The sequence below is a fragment of the Haliotis rubra genome, unplaced genomic scaffold (genome assembly GCF_003918875.1).
Source record: "Haliotis rubra isolate DU_JTF1 unplaced genomic scaffold, ASM391887v1 Scf45, whole genome shotgun sequence".
Taxonomy (NCBI): Eukaryota; Metazoa; Mollusca; class Gastropoda; order Lepetellida; family Haliotidae; genus Haliotis; species Haliotis rubra.
The window spans coordinates 518,636-539,516 of NW_025767135.1; the positions used below are offsets into that span (position 1 = coordinate 518,636).

At 39.0% G+C, this 20,881-nt stretch overlaps 1 protein-coding gene across 1 annotated transcript; it reads right to left on the reverse strand.

Moving 5' to 3' along the window:
• Positions 1-2,919: 2,919 nt before the first annotated feature.
• LOC124289826 (calmodulin) lies at positions 2,920-20,135 on the reverse strand. The gene is made up of 5 exons (XM_046726504.1): positions 19,858-20,135; positions 17,300-17,330; positions 7,063-7,206; positions 5,132-5,374; positions 2,920-4,466 (listed from the first exon to the last, which is right to left on the reverse strand). The coding sequence occupies exons 1-5, from the start codon at positions 19,858-19,860 to the stop codon at positions 4,438-4,440; spliced, it is 450 nt and encodes a 149-aa protein (XP_046582460.1). The 5' UTR covers positions 19,861-20,135; the 3' UTR covers positions 2,920-4,437.
• Positions 20,136-20,881: the final 746 nt, after the last annotated feature.

Here is a 20,881-nt window from a genome sequence, read left to right on the forward strand (position 1 = left end):
AATCAGTCAGCGTGTTATCGGTTAATCCTTTAATTGGCGTTTTTTTAAACTCAGCTGATGCTTGATGCACTATATACGCATATTACTTATCATGTAATACATTTGCCACATCAAACCTTAATTTATAACGTTGAGTATTTACCAACGAGAAATGCTAAATGGGAACCTCTGTCAGGTAATCTGAGTGGTGTTACCACTAATTATACCTATTACAAATTTATTAACTGATCATCAAGTGAATGATGACAAATAAACAGGTGTAGGTTTACCACCAAACACGGGTTACAGCAAGGTTGTAGTAATCGCTGTATTGCATGCAATTTTAATTGCCTAAAGAAAATAGGGATCGGCGCTGTTTTGAGGGTAAGAAATACATTTAAGTATTTGCTGTGTACAAAAGTAAAAAACTGTATATACCTATTTACCTAAGTGAGTTTTCAGATTTTCCTAGTAATGGCAAAGTGGGCACAGGCGGATCCAGGAATGGTGGGGTTGAGTTAAGTTTCGGAATCAAATAAATCAAATGTGTGTTTTAAATATCATAGTCAATAGACATTATAGTGTTACATGGCACGATTAATATCGAGGTAAAAAAACCCACAGAAATATAATCAAATTGGATCAGTCATCATACCATCCACGCATCAAAACATACGAAAAAGCCTTCACTGCTGGGATACTTCATAACAATCACACAAGAACTACCGGGGGTATTTTTAAACGACGCAATCTGATGGGCATCCACCGTTCTTATTGTTCCATTCTTTTGGGTGAAGAAATTCAGCCAAGGTGGACAGTTGCCCAATCCCAGTGTCCGTCATGGTCGAGGGAGTAGGGACTGACCACCTGGAAGCTAGTCGATTGTTGACGTGAAACATTAATCGCTCTGGATCAGTGCCCCTTTAAATCCACACTCACTTTACTATAACTTCATTCCTAATACCAACACCATAACCTTATTTCAAATAATTGAAAATACCTCATTGATAACAAGGAATCGATGATAATTGTAACCCGACATCTGTTTCCTGTACTTGAGAAACAGCTATGACCTCGGTGTACTACAGTCAAATAAACTATTCATGCGCTCTGAAGGCGACCTTGTCGCTTCTCATCAACTGTGACGGACGTAGTGATGCAATACATATAGATTAGTCATTCTGTTGCTGAAGCTCAAATGCATGGACACATATGAATTATGTACATACGGATATGTAGGCCACTCGGCCCATAATTTACAGTCACTGGCTAAACGCCCGCCTACAAACAATGCATTAAGGGTTTCTACAAGTGCGATCCATTAACATAATGGTAATTTTCAGTCGAATATCTCTCATGGTGAAACCATGCATACAGCCCGTTGTGTGTAACTTCCGGTTGTAACGAAGTAAAAAGCTTAACTGGTCCCTTTGTATTATCTTATCAACTTATTCTTCGGTTGAATCGAACCTCGGATAACTCGAAGACTATGTGCGCAGTTAATTCCCATACATGTTGGCTAAATACATATTTTTATACACATGACCAATGAAAGTCTCGTGAAAATGAACTGTGCACCCCCACCCCTTCTCAAAAAGCTGTTTCCGCCCCTTTACTGACGACGTTTATTGTGGAATGTCCGCATGGATAATAGTATTTTCCAAAATTGGTTGACGTTATCTAAGTAAGTCATATTATTGAAATGATTGTATCTTGTGGTCTTGATGTTTGGAACTCACGGGAACATTTTCATTTGTCTTCATTTAACTGATTGTCTCCCTTTCCTTACAATTTGAGCAGACGATTCAGTTTAGCAACCCAAAACGCCATTTGACAGCTTGGAATATTTGGTCAGACATAATGTTACTGGAGCTGAGGTTGTAAAGACCCTAATGTGTGTATTTGGAGAAAATTAAACGATTTGCTTTAATAAAAAAAATATATTCTCGTCTGAAAGTGTTTATGGACACTCCCGAATTCCCAATGTGCAACAATGATGAGCTGTCTGTTTCTATAATTGTTGTCATTGACAGTGTTCATTTACAAGACGTTTCAACATTTTCTCTCAAGATGCAACTATAAATGTAACCAAACCATTTCAGTTGAAATAGAGGAATATGAGTTAAGACAACGTGTCAGAGTGTAGCCTGCATTTAGTGTAACATTTAATATCAGTATGAAGTCATTAAAGACAGGCCCAAGAATATCCAGGTTAACATTTATCTTCAGCAACCCATACATGTCACAAGAGACAACCAAGGGGGTCAGGTGGTTAGGCTCATCACTTGGTTGACTATGTCATTCCAACTGCACAGATCAATGCTCATGATGTTGAGCACTGGATTGTCTTGTCCAGATTTGATTATATACAGACTGCTTCCATAGTGCTGGGGGCGGTGGGGTAGCCTAATGGTTAAAGCGTTGGCTCGTCACCCCGAAGACCCGGATTCGAATCCCAACATGGGCACAATGTGTGAAGCCCATTTCTGGTGTCTCCCGCCGTGATGTTACTGGAATATTGCTAAAAGCGGCGTAAAACCAAACTCAGTCAGTCCATAGTGACGAGTGTGGCATTAAACAACATATTTGACAGAATACAACCCTCCAGTATGTAGAACAGGAGCATTTCAAATACAGTTGTAAAGTTCCTTCCAGATGAGCGGTGGAATGGCCTTGTGGTTAAAGTGTTTGCTCATCACACCGAAGCCCCGAGTTTGATTCCCTACATGGGGTAAATGTGTGAATCCTATTTCTGATGTCCCCCGCTGTGATATTGCTGGAACATTGCTAAAAGCGGAGTAAAACCATACTCGCACACTCCTTCCAGATGAAAGCGATTTATGATGGTCAATAAAACCTGCGTGTCCCAGGCTTGACGGATGTTTCCACTTTCACCAAGATATTTCAGTTTGTAACATACAAAGAACAAACACACGGAACTGTGGATTTACAATGTTTATGAGACAATGAGATCCATGATATAATAATCAAATGCATTTTAAAAGAACATAGATAAGAAAAATCTGATCAAAAGGCAGAAATAAAATGTACATCTTCCTTTGGAAACGAGGCATTGTGGAGTGGTTGTCAACATCAATGTCAACTAGTCACAGAAGATGCTGTATGTGACGACGGGGGAGGAAGAGGTGCTGGGTGACCAAAGAATGAGGCAAGGTGATAGGTGGAGGAGGAACAGGAGCAGAGAAAGAAGCACCTACAACAGCCGGCCAGCCAGCAGTCAACACCAGCTGGCCATCCTACTTGCAACATACAGGAGACAGGCGTCCATGAATTGGCTAGGATCAAGTTACCTGACCTGGTAAGGGCTGCCCTTGCATGGACCGGGCGGGGACAGGGAGTTGCCTCCCTTAGATTACTAGGCACTAACCTTGATCAGGGGATAACATTCCTAATACAAAGGACAGCTTTGAAGAGGCTGTGTCCCCAATTATGTGAAACTGTTACAGTACCTCCCTCTCCCCCGTGACTTGAGTGGGACCTCCCTGTAGGGAGATGCTACCTCCCTCTCCCCCTATGACTTGAGTGAGACCTCCCTGTATGGAGTTTTGGTCCTGCAAGCTACAGCAATCCCAAGCAAACACAGATGAACAAAGGCTATGCCCATGTGAAGCTCAATCCACAATGTCGAACATTCACACATGGCACTATCAACAAATATGTTTTTTGGTCTATTTCAGTGATTTTACAATCTTTTTTTTTTAACCTTTACATTTTCTTCATATTTCCAAGTACACACCAGTTCAACTTACTCATGGAATGGTTTCAGTGTTGTTAAAGATATTATTTTGCCATTTATAGCAATCAATATCCACGTTTCTGATACGTAGATCCTACACAACGACAAACTGCACAAAATGAGCTGGGATATCTGGTTGGTCCAGTCTCCACCATGTGACACAATCTGCAGCTACTCGTATCACACCACATGTCGTAACCGTGACAACGTGACACGTGATCTAAGATGGAAACATGTTTGATGGTAAGCGAGTGAGCAGAGTGAGCAATGCTGTACGTTCGCTAACATGAGGTCTCAAAGAGCACATAACAACTGGTATTCTCCAATCGTAGCCAATCCATGGGATAATGTTGATTTCTACAGAATTAAAAGATTTTTCAATACATAGACAAACTACTGATGAAACTTCAAGGGAAGATAACTCTAGATACAATAAATGGTAGGGGGAGGTAACTCTAGCCCCTTTAACATGACCAATTGGTAGTATATTACAAAACTGTACAATCTCAACCTAAAACTGGAGACAGACCATGTTCGAAATTAGCTGTCAGTCTGTCCATCAGACTGACTGATGCACATTTCCTTTGCTGTTCTCTGTACAGGCAGATCGCCCTGTACTCAACCCAGTTAGGTGATGAGATAGACCAATGAGTACACTTAGAGAAAGGAAATGAATGTAAGCTCATCTTACAGTCCCCACGTTACTTGGATGTCATCATGGTAACAAACTCTGAAATACAAAGAGAAATAGAAGTTATATATTGTTCTGTACAAAGGAATAAATAATGACACTTGTCCCTGTTTGTAGTATAATGCAGCACTCAGCTCTATTCCAGCTATACTGCAGTATCCTACAGGGCTTCAGATAACTTTTGAGGGTGTGGGTGTACTTGCACCTCATATTGCAAGTGGAGGTGTACTGATAATTTTGAAGGAGTACTTACATGCTTTTGTGTGAGCGAACCGGTGATGTGGTTTGTTATTTATAATATTCAACAACTTTTCAGCTGTTAAACTTTATATATGTTAGACGTACAAAGGTATTTATGTGCGTACACGATACGCTTGAAATCTTATATCATGTCGTACGTCATTGACTTTTAGGCGTACATTACGGCTGTACGCCCCTTATCTGTAGCCCAGTCCTATACCATCTGACTACATGTTAACTGTTGATGATGAACCTGCATATCATTTATATGTTAAAATTTGTAAAACTATTTACAAACTACAATAATTGATGAAAAGTCCAGAAAAAGCAACTTCTTTCAAGAAATTGAGCAGTTCACAAAGAACATTTTAGTTTCGAACACATTTTGGTTTACTTGATATCAATGTTGTTGTTTATATTAAATTATGAAACTAAATGTATTTTTCCTTCTATCTGGAACGTACCCTCATAATTTACTTGTCCGTCACCATCAATGTCTGCTTCCCTGATCATTTCATCTACTTCCTCGTCCGTCAACTTCTCGCCCAAGTTTGTCATGACATGCCTCAACTCAGCTGCACTGATGAAACCGTTGCCATCCTTGTCGAACACTCGGAATGCTTCTCTAATTTCCTCCTCTGAGTCGGTATCCTTCATCTTTCTGGCCATCATTGTCAGAAATTCAGGGAAATCTATTGTTCCATTACCTGAAATGGAACCATATTTGTATAACCAAGGCACAAATATGTAAATATGTAAACAGAGTTACTTCCCTTGGAAAGTAAACCATTCTTTTTCTGAACACATGGGTAGGAACAAAAAGGAACAGATATGCAAGTGAGAGCCAAATTCCATCTGCATCTTGATGGCTTGCGGTCTTTAGTAGAACAGGTAAACAGTCACTGAAATCATAATCAATGTCCAATGCCATTCCGGTATCATGGCATGCAATCTCAGAGTGCGACGTCCTGGTCCACAATATAACAAGTCACAGTCTGACCACGATGAGTCAAGTTACACGATCTAACCACCAAATCCACATTTCAGCTGACTTCAGCATGAAGTGCTGTCAGAATAATTTCCACCTTTCACCAAGATTCCCTACGCATGTACACACAGGCATACTTTCTAAACCTACCATCAGGTTACAATATCTACCAATGAAAGATACTGCCTCTCACTCATAACAAGATGGTACAAACTCTACTGTATAATAATACTAGTTACAATGATATACACGACTCATTTATAACCTTAACCACCAGCTCTTTGCAACATTCTAAGATGCCTAGCGGTTAGAACAATAAAAAAAGAGAGAGAGGATACATTATCAGACAAAAAAGGTATAGCTTTTTTGATGACGTAACAACTGAATGACGTTATCCCGTCACTGCGCCATTCTAGTGCGCCCCCTCGTAATTGAACCATTTTACATTACGTCACAATGTAATAGATGTCACGATGCATGTCAGTTGTCATCGCCTCGTACCACCAGCTCTATGCAACATTAACTACTAGCTAAATTAGCTCAGTTGTTTACATCAAAGAATACTTATATTATAAATTGTCTTGCAAATATCGATTTTTTTGCCATGAAAAAAACCCAAAACAAAATAAATTTCTTTCAGTCTTCGTACCCACAAATGTATAATTGTGCAGCTCTCATCATGTTGTGCTCTAATGATTGTATATTCTGTACACCTGATGTATAATGGGCCTGTGGCCCCTTTACTGAATAAAACTCTCTCTCTCTCTAGCACCATGCAACATTAACCACTCTTTGTATGCATAATGAACCATAATAGCGAGTGTGTATCATATGTTATTTTATGTACAACAACCTTGAAGTTGTTTTTAAGCTGCAGCAACAACTTAAAAGTCTGTTTTTCACCCGTGCAGAATTCAGCTGGAATATCCTGGCTTTATCATAAAGTTATGTCCATCCTACTAGCCGGTCAAATTACACCTCTCAGGTCACCTGCATTTGGTCCAAATAAGACGTCTCTGCAGATCAAGACAATCTTAACAACAATCAAGATTTTATCCACAAGGCTTACCTCACTTAGAAGCACATCAAACCCCGTAATTAAAACAAGAAACTACTTGGAAAATATCTCACAGCACCTAGTTGAAGGTACACATACTTTGAAAGACCTACAATCAACTGAAATCAGCATAGTACGTCATTTCACAACTTCCGAGGTGGCTTGTGCATAGATTCCATACTCCAGGCAAAATACTACTCTGAAACTACAACCTTGTTTGGTATGTATGGAAACTTGTCTATAATTGTCGCTACACTTCGTTGCCTTGGGATGGTGCTTCAGTGATTGAGATGGTGACTTTTCAAACAAGGTTCTACTTGTTTGACTCTAATGAGTGTTAATGGACATACCATCAGCATCTACTTCGTTGATCATGTCTTGCAACTCTGCCTCTGTTGGGTTCTGACCTAGTGACCTCATGACGGTTCCCAACTCTTTGGTTGTGATGGTGCCATCGCCGTCTTTGTCGAAAAGGCTGAAGGCCTCTTTGAATTCTGCAAGACATAAATAAAAACATGAAAGTATGATGATATATGAGACATAGGGTCATATGGTTCCACTAGGACATACATGTACTTAGTTGCCACCCAATGTGACACATGCAACATGTCAATTAGGCCTAAAAAATGTTGTGGTTCCAATTACCCGACCTACCCTTGAATTCTGGTCCCGACCCTATGTTTTCTTAAGTGGTAGGAATAGAATAAGCTTTCAGATACCATTGTTTTTCTCCGGCATCAACAGGCATCGGTCATTCTTATAGAGAAAGTAGACATGATGACTGCAAGCTTGTATGAATAAATAATTACACATTGATAAATGTGTTATTCGTTCGTACTTTACTTCTAAAATAAAATAAAATGTAACCCCCCCCCAAAAAAAACAAACCAATCCTACCTACCTACCCTAAATTTTAAAGAGGTGTAATCGGAACCAAACCATTTTTTATATTTGGTCTTAGCAAAAACATGTCCTTGCAGAACAACCAGTAAGTATTTCCCAAACAAACAACCGAAAGTATCCAGTTCACTGAAGGGTCTTGCACTGCAGGGGTGGTGATTATGTTAGTAGATACTGCCATACTGCAGCCTATCTCCTTTAATCCCCAGAACCACCCCCATGCCACTCAAGCTAATTACATGTTGTAAGTGTTGCTGATACAAGCCACTGATGACCTCTGTGTCCTCTCAGCAGGTTGTGTGTAAACCACATCAAACTGTTCCCAGCCACTCACAGCACTAGCCTTCTCTCGCCACACAAATATATATCCATCTTCATACATATCATGTTTCCCACAGACACAAACCACATGCCTGGAACATGCATTCCTAATCCGAATATCTTTATTTCCAGACAGATGCTCCTCATGATCCAGGCAACATCAGCCTGGGCATCTGGCTTCAGCTCTTAATGGATTCGGCTAAAACAAAATACTTCGTTTTTGCTAAAACGCCAATAGAAACTGGGGCCACACCACAAGAAGATCTTAGAGCTATCACTTTCATAAGCCTATGTTACAGTATGAGAGTGACAATCACTATGTGCTAACACCACTGGTTGGTAAACATAAGTCTGATTTTCTGAAAATAATTTTGACGAGTTTTTGTGAAGACTAGATGTGTCAAAAAGTTAATGTAAAGAACTTTTTTATTCGTTGCTGGAAATACACATTTATATTTATATATCCAGTTGTCATTCCTTAACCTAATTTATTCAGTCGAAAGGTGAGGCGTCTTGTTCGGTATGAAAGCAGACGCCATGAAGCAGATGGAGGGAGGATGAAGAGGGTTTGGTAAACATGAACCATGTGTACAATCCCACTTCCTACCAGCCTCATTCTGGCACCGATTCAAGGTCTTGACTGTACTACAAGCAATGACACTCAGTCGTGAGAGAGCTCACCACATTGCTGTACATGTGAAGAATGTGGTTCTTGTAGCACGTTCAGCTTGTTGAAACATGGGGAACACAGATCCAGTCAACGCTGATGGAACCGTACTGGTATTTGGAGTCTTGTTTATATAATGGACACAGAGCTTACTAACACTCCTCTGAATGAAAACTACATTCAGATCATCACCTAGGGCAAGGAAGCTGTACTTGCCCAACCCATGTTATTTGCTTACGTTGTGGGAATCTCATAAATACATATGATGTATAGTTTAACCCAGGTATGCCATTGAAAAACTCGAGACAACTTTGGGAACAAGTGTGCTTCTGTCATGGCTATCACGATCGATGGGGATTCTGTTGTGACTTGGTTTCAGCATAATACTGAAATTAAGCAGTATCCTGTCAAATTGAGAAATGACCCACTGAAGGAAACATTTACAAAACAAACACATGGATTTAAAGGACTACTTCTATATTTGATTACATGGACGAAACACATTCAGCAATACTGACCCTGACTGTTCTACGTACATTAAGGACTGTTTAGATATTTTACTGTAGAGCTTAATGGGAACAGCTCTTATAGCTGGCAATAAATTCAGTTAAAATACATGAAACTTTCTACTGGAAAGAAATCCCCCAATATTCCAGTGAAAAAGTACTGCAAATGATATTTTTAATTTTTGTTCAGGTTTTCTTTTGAATAAGTGAACATTGATGCTTTTAATAACGACTTGCCTCTCCTAATGTAATAAAAATGTAGATGGCAAATATATCTAATTTCACTCTTAAATTACACATTATTGGCTGACAAAGTTACAGACTAGTTTATTGATGTGACCATCATGATTGAAATACAATCTTCTTTCTGTTCTAAAATGAGATGAAATGTCAAAGGTGTCAGTAGCTTCTCATTGCCAAGTCCTTTTGAGGCACATTCATTACTTACATTTCAAGAATATGACACTAATCAAATTAAATTGGAAGAAAAATATTGCTTTTAAGCTTAAATACTAATGTCAAGTGCTGATCTAAATACAATCCCTCATAAGTAGCCTATCATTTTCCCAAGGCACCAAAGCACCATGTTAAGTGTCATGAAACTTCAAATGATGTTGCAAGCTGATCTCAGGGATGCCACTTTGACATTACATCATCTGCACATGGGACGTAATGATTGCCAGCACCTGCAGTTCAGTGAATCTCAAAACTTGATGCTTCCCCCAACACATTAAGGTCCCCTTCCCACAAGCCTTCATCTTCCAGTGTGCTGTAATGGCTCCAGAGACGACAATCTTGGGCACACTACAACTGGGCAGGCCACACAGCCTTGTGTCGCTACCATTACTCCCTCACTGTTTCTATGTATTGATTTCCTAGCTGTGAATGTCAGGCTGGAACATGGCTGACATTTACTGTCTCCCATTAACACTGAGGATCTCAATGAAGCACCCACTAAACAGAGACCTAGAAACACAGCTTATTCCTGGCTTATGTCCGCCAGAAGACTGGTCCTGCCGTACTCATTGACATTTCCAATGATCTGTTTAACAAAATATCCTTTTATCACAATGGCTTGACACAAGAATGGTTTTACTTGTCGACCAGGACTTGCATATACAGGCCCGACAGAACTTTTGGTTGCAATTAAATACATTCTTGCACCTTAAGGTGAACTAGCATTAACACAGCATTCCTGATTACCTAGCCATAGTTCATACCAGTATATATACAATCTTGAAGGTCGGGGTTAAAATATTGATCTTCAGTAACCCATGCTTGTCGTAAGAGGCAACTAACGGGATCGGGTGGTCAGGCTTGCTGACTTGGTTGACACATGTCATCGGTTCCAATTGCGCAGATCGATGCTCATGCTGTTGATCACTGGACTGTCTGGTCCAGACTCGAATATTTACAGACCGCCGCCATATAGCTGGAATATTGGTGAGTGCGGCGTAAAACTAAACTCACTCACTCATACCAGTATATCCCTCACGACTCACAGTAAGTGATGGAACACCTGACTCTTTCATGTTACTATGTCAGATTTTATTACAGTAAGAAAAAGAATTTGCTATTCTTTACCTTGTTTTAAGGTTACACAGATTATCCAAGGACCTGGGTGGCAAGGTAGCCTAGTGGTTAAAGGGTTTGCTCGTCACGCTGAAGACACGGGTTCGATTCCTATATGGTTACATAGTGTGAAGCCCATTTCTGGTGTTCCCCCATGTGATATTGCTGGAATATTGCTAAAAGTGTCCTAGAACTAAATCTCACTCACTCACACAAGGACCTACTGTCAATAACGCTTTTAGCCACCACACATCAGTCAAAATAGACTGAGCTGATAGCTGAACCTACCCTTTCGCCTGAAACAGTTTGAAAAACTGTGAAATCGTTTACTGCCTATGGCACTTTTCATATTATGTTAAGCTATATAAGACCCAAAGTGAAGTTGTTTATCATCAGTTAGAAATAACTAAAATCAAGTTTAGGTAATGAATACATTAATATAAGACGAAGACCATTTTGCCAAGGAGTCCTTCACTAGAGCACAAAGTTGCAGCATGAGCTCTCGCAGATGTGCAGCATTTAGACGTCTAACCTCTATGTACCGACAAATACTACCCAATAATTAAAGATGCAAATTCCCACTTGCATTCATTCATTCATCATTCAACAGGTCCTTCTACACTCCACCTGGAGAAGTCTCGATCAATTTCGGTCCACAGTCCACTCCTACAGCTCTCAACAGACACGTGGCTGTTGGGCATCAGTATGCCAGACATTGATATTCTCTACACAACACCAGCCTTTAATCATCCAACATAATAGACCAACAGCTGTTTGTGAGTTGGACAGCTGTGGTTACCACGTCCACCATGCAAAGGACAGAAATATATTTCTTGCATTTCTGAGTGAGAATGGTTTTACATCGCTTTTTTAGCAATATTCCAGTAATATCCCATGGGTTACACCAGAAATGGGCTTCACACATTGTACCCATATAGGGAATCAAACCCTGACCTTTGGGCGGATGAGCGAACGCTTTAACCATTAGGCTACCCCACCGCCTGTTAACCCTTGAGAGTGAGTTTAGTTATATGCTGTCCCAGCAATATTCCCACAATATCACCAGAAATGGGCTTCACACTTTGTACCCATGTAGGGAATCAAACCCCGGTCTTCGGTCTGATGAGTAAACGCTCTAACCACTAGGCTACCCCACCATTTTCGTTAACCATAAGAGCCGTAATGCAACCCTTTCATTGCATTATTTAGTAAGTCATAAAAACTATTTTCAACACCAAATATTTGTTCCCCTTCCAATCCACCTACACCTATGCAAACTACCTAGCATATAAGTATTTCTTCCATTGAGTTCTTGTGAAAAAGATAAAAATATAATAGTTTTTCGGTCTAAGTGACACAGTTCCTAGCCATGCATTCTAAGTGGCTATCTGTTTCCAAGTGCCTGTGTATAATGCATACATAACCTTTGGAGTAAACTTAACTCCTAATAAAAATTAATAAAACCAGACTATGTTCTAATGGATAAGCCAGGTTCAATTTCTACACTTTAAATGTAATTCCTCAAGTGTTTATAATTAATGAAGACATCTTAGGATTTCTTATTCCTTCCCTACTCAAGGAGAAGTATTTATTATTTAAATAACCTTTTATTTTATAAAGTTATGTTTAAAGCGGCACATATTTTTTACCTCAGTAACTCATAACATACAACGTAAATGAGATTTAGCATTGACTTTGAAAAATGTTCAGTTTATCTGCTGTAAACTATGTTTATAGTGAACTGGCTTATACATATTTATACTTGCCCCTGCCAAATGCTGTACCTTTTAAATGTAATCAAAATACATATAAAATATAATCAATATACATATAAAATAAACTACCAAAACTGTTCCTGTGAGTGTCTTAACCATAGTTTGCAGTAATTGTATGTGCAATATTTTCTTGAGCAACGTGTGTACCCATGCTTTATGTACACCCAATTTCAATTTGAACAATAAAAAATTTGAAATTTGTGATGAAACATCAGTAAACATAACCATTTGTCACTTCAAACAATTGTGATGCAATGAATTCTATCTGAAACTATTATTTCATCAGTATTAATGTATACCAACATCACATTATATTGGTCAAAAGCTTTAATGGTTATATTTCAAGTAATATACTGCGTAGCATAAGCTGATTGCTATGGTTAGATGGTCGAGGATCCTGCACTCGAGGATCCTGAAAGGTCATGTTGACATATTAGAGTCGAACTGAGATAAATATGACTTGAATTGAGTCACAGTATGGCATTCATGATGCTCATATGTAGCCATTCTCTGTGAGTGAGCGAGTGAGGTTGGTTTTAGCAATAATCCAACGATATCATGGCGGGGGACACCAGAAATGGGCTTCACACATTGTACCCATGTGGGGAATCAAACCCGGATCTTCGGCGTGACGAGTGAATGCTTTAACCACTAGGCTACCCCACTGCCCCTGCCATTCTCTGTGAACTTAAGCTGTTTCAAAACATATATGGAAATAATCTGACCTTGGCTACTGTGAAAGAATAATGGCACAATGAATTTAATGCAGACTACATGGAACGAAATTCTAAATAAGATAAATAAAACTGGTTAAAAACAGTTGTCAAGGTATACAATAAACACTTTTATATCCACTGTTGAGTAATTTGCCCATAAAATGCCAAATCTTTTGACATAGCATTTCTGTGTTGTGTGACCGCCTCCGTTGGTGTAGTGGTTAGAGCGTCCGCCCGGAGAGCGGAAGGTCGCGGGTTCGAGCCCCGACCGCGTCAAACCAAAAGACGTTAAAATATGGTACTTGTTGGTAACTGCCTGGCGCTCAGCATTAATGGGTACAACAAGGACTGGTCGGCTCGGAGTCAGTATAATGTGTCTGAGTGGGGTATTCATGCTTCACTGCGGCATGGTATCTCAGAGGGCTGGCACTATAAAACCAGCTTCAGTCTGGGCTAGTACAAGCAGCCGCACATACACATACACACGCATGCACGTCGTCATATGAGCGAAATATTCTCAAGCACGACGTAAAACCCAATTTCACCTCACCTTCTGTGTTGTGTGCTCACAGCAATGCATTCGGAAAACAATTCATTGGAGTGTGTATAATGTGCACCCCTACACACGTTTTTTTGGAAAAAGTGCTTACTATACTCCAGAAAATGCAACTTCTGACAACCAGACACGCAGGTATAAACTGGTTGCCATCTGCCATCCAAATTCCTCATCAGTGAACATGGTTAACTAGCACAAACCCAACATATCAGATTAACCAATTATGATTCATACCCTATCCTGTGGAAGTGATATTACCGTATTGAGTTTCTGCCATCACTTGTGGCAAGTCAGGCTAAACTATTCAACACTGTGGACATTATCTGGGCCGATCTTACTGATGTCACAGCTGGTGGTCTGGGTAGGGTGGGGAGGTGGTCTGCTGGGGCAGGTCACTGGACTGCATGGGTCCATGCTGGGGTGGGGTGGTCTGTGCTGGGTGGGGGTGGTCTAGGGTCTTCATGAGGTTAGTATGTGGTCTGTGTTAGGTTGTCCTGTTGTCTGTAGTTGCTTTGTGATCTGCCTGGGGTTGCATTGAAGTTATTAGCAATTTGAGGGGTTGCTTGTTGGTCTGTGCATCACGGGGTTGCTTATTGGTCTGCATTTCATTCAAATTTAAATTGAAAGTCACTTTCTCTTCATTGGTTATGTTATCAATATAGAACAAGCTACACCTAATCTCCCCATGATATTATGGGGATTATCTTGAAATTGACAAGTTCTTCTGCTATTATTTTGATAATCATGTTCACGGAAATTACAATCCTCAAGGCACTGTACTTGAATCTAACCAAATTTTAATAATTATTTTATCTGGTACTACATCAGATTATGGGATTCTGTATAGTAAGACTCTAGAAGCAGTGAACCTGAAATGGCAAACTACAGCACTACCTGTCCAGAATATCAAATCTTTACAGTAACCACTGCCGTATATACAGTTGTCACACAAGTTCTTTACAAGGAAGGTACAACACCTAATCAAGGAATGCGACAACGATGACATGTTGCTACTTCGAACAATTTGTGGCGGCTACTTTTAAAACAATGGGAACATGCAATGCGTCAATCAATGTTGTGTCTGGTTGCTAGGCAACAACAGTGCCACAGCAATCAGTACTTTGTCTCCCAGAACAATAGTTTGACATGTTCCGGTAAGGTTAACTGCTAGGCCTGTTTGTCCTATCAACTACTGAAATCCTTTAAGGTACCAGTATGATGAGCCACAGATTATGACTACCCGAGACAAAGACCCATCAACAGTGCCTGTCTATGTTAGATTATGTGTGGTGGGTATTAAACACTCCAGTGAATCCCTATAAAGCAGATCACCCGAGTGTTGCTCCTGAAACCAGACACCAGATCCTAACGAATGACTCGTAAAGGTATAAGTCTGTGCTTGTCCTTGCAGTGAATCTCCAATACAAGCCGTTTGTACAATACTAATCAAATTTGCATTTTAGTGATTTTTTTAACATGACCTTCAGACATAATTACATTAAAAATCTATTAAGAAAATATTCCCATCTAAAAAGGCTGTAAAGTACAGATTTGGGATAGTGGGTGGATATTTCCAGTTTAACAATCTGTTATCTGTAGTTTCTGGGCCCATTCCACTCTCCTGAGGCAAACTGCTTTGGTATCCTTTGTGGAACAATCTGTGTTTTACACTTTCCTTATCACTAGCCTGAGAGCTGACGTTTTCCTGTTAATGGCAAACACTTTACAAACTTAATATAGCTTATTATAAACACTCTTAACTTAACTGATTTCTGCCCAGTGCTCTGAATGTCAAAGTGAAGAAATTCAAACACTTCGAACATTAACCTGGCCTTTGCACTCGGTGGCGGTAGGCGTCATGTCTAGTTCTAAATGCTTCATTTTAGCTAAAAGTCTGGCGACTTGTGAAATATAGTTCATTCTAGTCCTTTGGACCAGACTATAAAAATATAAAATAAAATAATAATAAACAAAATTCAAAGGCTGTTAACTTCCCAAAATATTTAAAACAACCATTTGTCTGAAGACAAGTAAAGGCCATATACCCCTGTCTGTCTAACTGCCTTCAACAGGGTCACTACACATGGTGTGCTTGTAATTTCAACCATGGCCACATGGACAGTGGAGAGACCCAAGTTGAGATCCATAGTCAGTCTGTATGGGTAATGATAGTCATATTTCAGCTGACTTTGATTATTTGGGATTGAGCTGTTCCGTTGCCATGGAAACATCATTGTTCACAGGCCACCTGTGGCTAGTTTCATTTAGTTCTTCACATTAATAACTGGCTTGCTGTTGAGGTTGTCATGGACAACAGCTGACACTGATGCAATAGTATTTCAAAATGTCCATTGTGTTACCCCCCCAAAAAAGCATTAGATAGCTATTACAAAAATAATAATGAAACCATTCCTGCTTATTACTAAAGGGAATATTATATAACATGAGGTATGTGATACTGATATTTTCTCACGGGAAAACTGCTTTGAAGTTCCTTGTTTTACTGGTTTTATCTATTGGATCCTGGTTGAGGGGTGGTGTGAAAAACAGATCTTTTGCTCAATGATGTAAAATGAATATCCAAAAAACTGAACCATGTTTATGTAAAACCAACTACTGAACATCCTTAATATGCATGACGAAAACATTAACATGCATATATTTTAATGAAGATATATAATTAGCTGAAGTTACGTGCATCACATTAGGGACCTCATCCCACATGCTGATGCCGCAATTATTTGTTTTATTCCATGTATACAATGAGCAGGAAAAAGATGCAAGGTCTGAGCGTTTAAGATGCACTACTATAAACATTAAGGAAAGACATGTGAACTGCCAGTGTGCTTAACTTATAAGATCCATAAAACAAATGTGAAATTTTAATATTTTCCATGCTGTGTATTTTTACTGTAAGCTATTAGGCAAAGACTACATAAAACCTCGAAAGAATACATATGCTACTGTCTGCTTCTGATATTAACCCAAGCAAATATTTAATTTTAATTTGTGAAAACACATGCACCTCTCATTAAATCAATAGGTATGGAGAAATTGCAGGAAGGTGATCACCAGTTTACTATATTGTTACATCCAATGAAAAGTCCTCTTGGTGCAAGTGAACAACTGAGTTCATAAATGTTAGTAACTGTTGTTTAAAAGTATTGATATCATTCACTCTGATGATCAGGAATAAAGTAACATTGTTGCCCATCTTACCACATTGTGTGAACATTTGTTATGCCCTAAGAAGCATTGTATAAAACCCCTTGTAACACTATTAACTATAGCAGGAATACTAGTCACCCCATGATAAGAGACACATGGGAATCTACCATGGGATATAGTGACAGATGGTACACTCATTGTCTGTGGCGGAATTAATCCATTGTGCAATGTAACCCATGAAACAATTTGTGCCAATGGATCAAGGTATTGGTTGTACTTCAAAGTGGAAAGCTAAATTTATTTTGTTTTTTCATTTTTAATTTCATATGTAATCACTGTACATTTTAGGAGCAGTGACTGGGAAGCCCTTCCTGTGGGATAAGCCATTGTTGAGACCCAATCTTACCTGCAATCTGCTCTTCAGTCAACTGGTCCGCCTGCAAGACACACAAAGGAAACAATTAGTGGACAGTCCATTATCACCTGGCTGTGTGCAGTGGGGGAAGGACAGGTGGGCTGACACAAAGAAATGCATCTGACAAAGAAATTATAAGGAATATAATTGCCTTTGTGCGGATTTGCATTAAATACAAGCATTTGAATTGTCAGCTTGATGTTGCAAAATAATAACATAAAGAAAATATTAATCTGTAAACATTGATAATGATGATGATAGTGTGTAACATGATTCAACCAATACTCCACAAGGGGTTTATAGAATATAAGTGTAGGTTTCTGACTGAACAGATAGGACCGTTCATGTCATAGCTTGAACTACTCTCTTACAATTCTTGGCAAGAAGCTCTGTAACTAAATCCCCATGATATCTCCCTCAGATATCTCTAAAGCTATCGAGTTATGCTCCAGCGATTCTCCACTCAAGAACAGGTCAAGTTTTTTTTCAAGTACAAACGTGGTTTTGCAGAAACTAATTTTAGAGATATAGTATCCTATTAAGTTACCAACAACCAAATACTAGTAGGTAGATAAATTAGTATAAATCGAGGAGAACTAAATATATTATCAAGATTCGACAGTTTGTGAATCCTATCAGAGGGGTTCAAATTTTGTATAAAAAGTCACTTTAAGAAAGTAACTTGTCCTGACTAATTTTCCACTTGCCCTGATTTTATGAAATAATCATGATGATGTAATTATAAAAAATAAATCAACATGGTATTTGATGTTAATGTTTACTGGACTATTTATTGAAAAGTGATAAATAGCAAAGAAAGATAACTCTACTTTATGATCATTGTGAAAATTAATAGCCACATTTTGAGCAGATATGAAATTAAATCCAAGTTTATTTGTAGTTTGAAACCATAAGTGGAAATTATCTAGTAGCCCATAGACAAGTAAGATACCATTATTTGATTGCCCGAAATGAAAACTGACTTGTCCTGGGCGTCTGGCGATGGGATTTTTGAACCCCTTTATTTAAATGAAAATGTTTGAAGCACATACAATCATATTATTTATTCAATTTCCTTCATGAGTCTTTTAAATGATACAGCAACATTTTCCAAATGAAACCATAAATATTTATTTATAAATATGCTGGCAATGTTAATCTCTCAAGACATTTTAAGGAGTCACCACACTGAAATTGATTTCCTTCTTGTCATCACATGAAGTATGTGACAGTGTTGTGGTGAAACATACAAGCCACTAACCCTCACAAGTGAGGTATTTCCGTTCCTCTCTAACACCAACCACTATAACTAGACACATGGAAATACCCTCTAAACAGGAAGGAAGAACACGTTACCATGGCAACATGTCAACCCACACTGGTCTATTGGTTGTACAGCACACCAAATGGTGAGGCCTGCTAGCTTTGGAATGCTATAAATTGTAGCAAAATGTCAACAAATCTTGTCCATTGTGTACAACATTGAATAAACATTATCCTAAAAATATATCAAACTGGCACATGCAATTTTACCAGTGTCTCATACATCAAAATGAGCCAATGTTAATCACAATATCCAAATAAAGTGAACAAAAATAAACTGAATTCAGATCAAGTAGAAGACGATTTTTTTTATTGTTCCTAGACTTTTTGTGGAACAGGAAATTACTGTGGAATATTGGTATTGGTTCCTTAAAGCAGACCACGCCCAACAACGACACATGTTGAAGAAATGGAGCATTGACCTGTTGTTGTGTCACCAGTTACTCTTACTCAGGAATATTTAATCTTTTCAACATACTGAGTCATCAACTAACGCCCTTGCTGGACCCCAAAGAGCTCGCTAAGTAATGGTACGTGTAAGTTATCATCTGGCTATAGTTCCATTGGCGGCAACTACCGTAAAATTGGTTCCTACGTTTTTAATTGTTAAAACGCTGACTTTGGAGAACTATCACATAAATATTTTAAAAGACGTTATACTTGTTGTTCACAATTTTCAAATTTGGCAGTGGCGATTCTGTTTAGAAGAGTATCGGTGACCTAATGGTGGTGCTTAGTACTTCTAATACGATTTGACATAAATTACAAATAGTTCATATATCAAAAACCACCAAGGTATATTCGTATGCGTTGGTCATTTAGTTTACAGCATGCTGTTTATCATCAGGAACACGTTTACCAGGTTAAACCTTAATAGAGCGATGTAACCCAGTTATTGATACATCAAAATGGTCGACAGCGTGATTCCGCTTAATGAACAATAACATATATCAAATACACAAAATACCAAGACCTTATATATATCACTGAAATGCATGAATAAACATTTTTCAACAGTAAATATTCCTTATTATTAGCCCTTTTCACTGAAAGCCAAGTCTACTATTAAACATTCTTCCGCATTTTGCCGACATGACAGTTACAACGCGCCAAGATCTCATGCCGATGAACATGAAAGAAAATAAACGTATAATCGTTAAGTTTAATCATTGTACTTGAGGAAAAAGTCAGTTTTGACCATTGATGCCATGAAAAAATGCACTTACCATTGCCGATTAAACAGATAGCAAATCTAATGCGGTACTAAAGTCTCTATCCGTTCTTCCGACACTGGGCGAGTAGACGATGCTTTCCTTCTATTCCTGCGCCTTGGTGAGAGCAGCTTCAAAAACTGGTCAAAATATAGAATATGCTGCAAGAATCTGAACTTATGTGAATAAAACTTTCGGTTTCTGAAGAACTGTGGCAAACACTGGCTTCAGACGGCTAAATGACGAATCTGTATCGAGGAACTACTTCGTGTCAATTAACATAGGCTTCACATTTCGGTCATTCGGTTGGAGTCGGGCGCGAGTGTTGTTAACGTTAAATCTTTGTAACGACGCTTGTGATTGGCTCGCAGGCACCTGCAATGCGACAGTTAGCACTGCGGCAAACTGTATCTGCCATGGCAAAATGGCGCGGGAAGCAAGGGCCATGGTGACGAGAGCTATTGTTGTGTCAGTAACGTTATTGATAGGTATGCTTCGATCTTGTTTTAACAATTCACAATGCGTTGTTGGTAGTTTATTTGGCCCGTCACACAACAGCTGTCTGCCTGGACCCATGTTTTCAAATAATCCTAAACTAACGAGTAATTGATTTTTGCTAGAGAGTTGTACTCCCCGATGTTGCGGCAGCAGGGTCGTCACTGTTATGTCTGTCACTGCGTGTTACCGCCTGATCGGATAACAAAGCTCCGCTTCTTGGTCCCTCGCTTTCAGTTTTGTTGACAACGAAGCTGTTAACATCAGCACACGAGTTGGTAACTTAAGGAGACCTTAGACGCACTGGAACTACTTTTGAAATATGATTCTATCGTATACATTTATTGTGGACAAGATGTAACACGGAAACATAATTTGTTATCTTCTTGGATAGGAAATATAGCCAATGACGACAGTTTGGATTTGTTTATATAATGTCCTTGACTGACCGCAATCACATTGGATCAGCCACAGTATAACTTTATCCGGTTAGCAACAAACGAACAATACCCTCGGATGACAGTCACAACGTTCCGGATATCAG

What these genes read in the sequence shown, in the direction of transcription:
- LOC124289826 (XM_046726504.1), bottom strand. An exon ending in CAACGAAGTAGATGCTGATG is followed by an intron (nt 5,375 to 7,062) that starts GTATGTCCATTA and finishes GTTCCATTTCAG; the next exon opens with GTAATGGAACAATAGATTTC. An exon ending in CGGACAAGTAAATTATGAGG is followed by an intron (nt 4,467 to 5,131) that starts GTACGTTCCAGA and finishes TTTGTATTTCAG; the next exon opens with AGTTTGTTACCATGATGACA.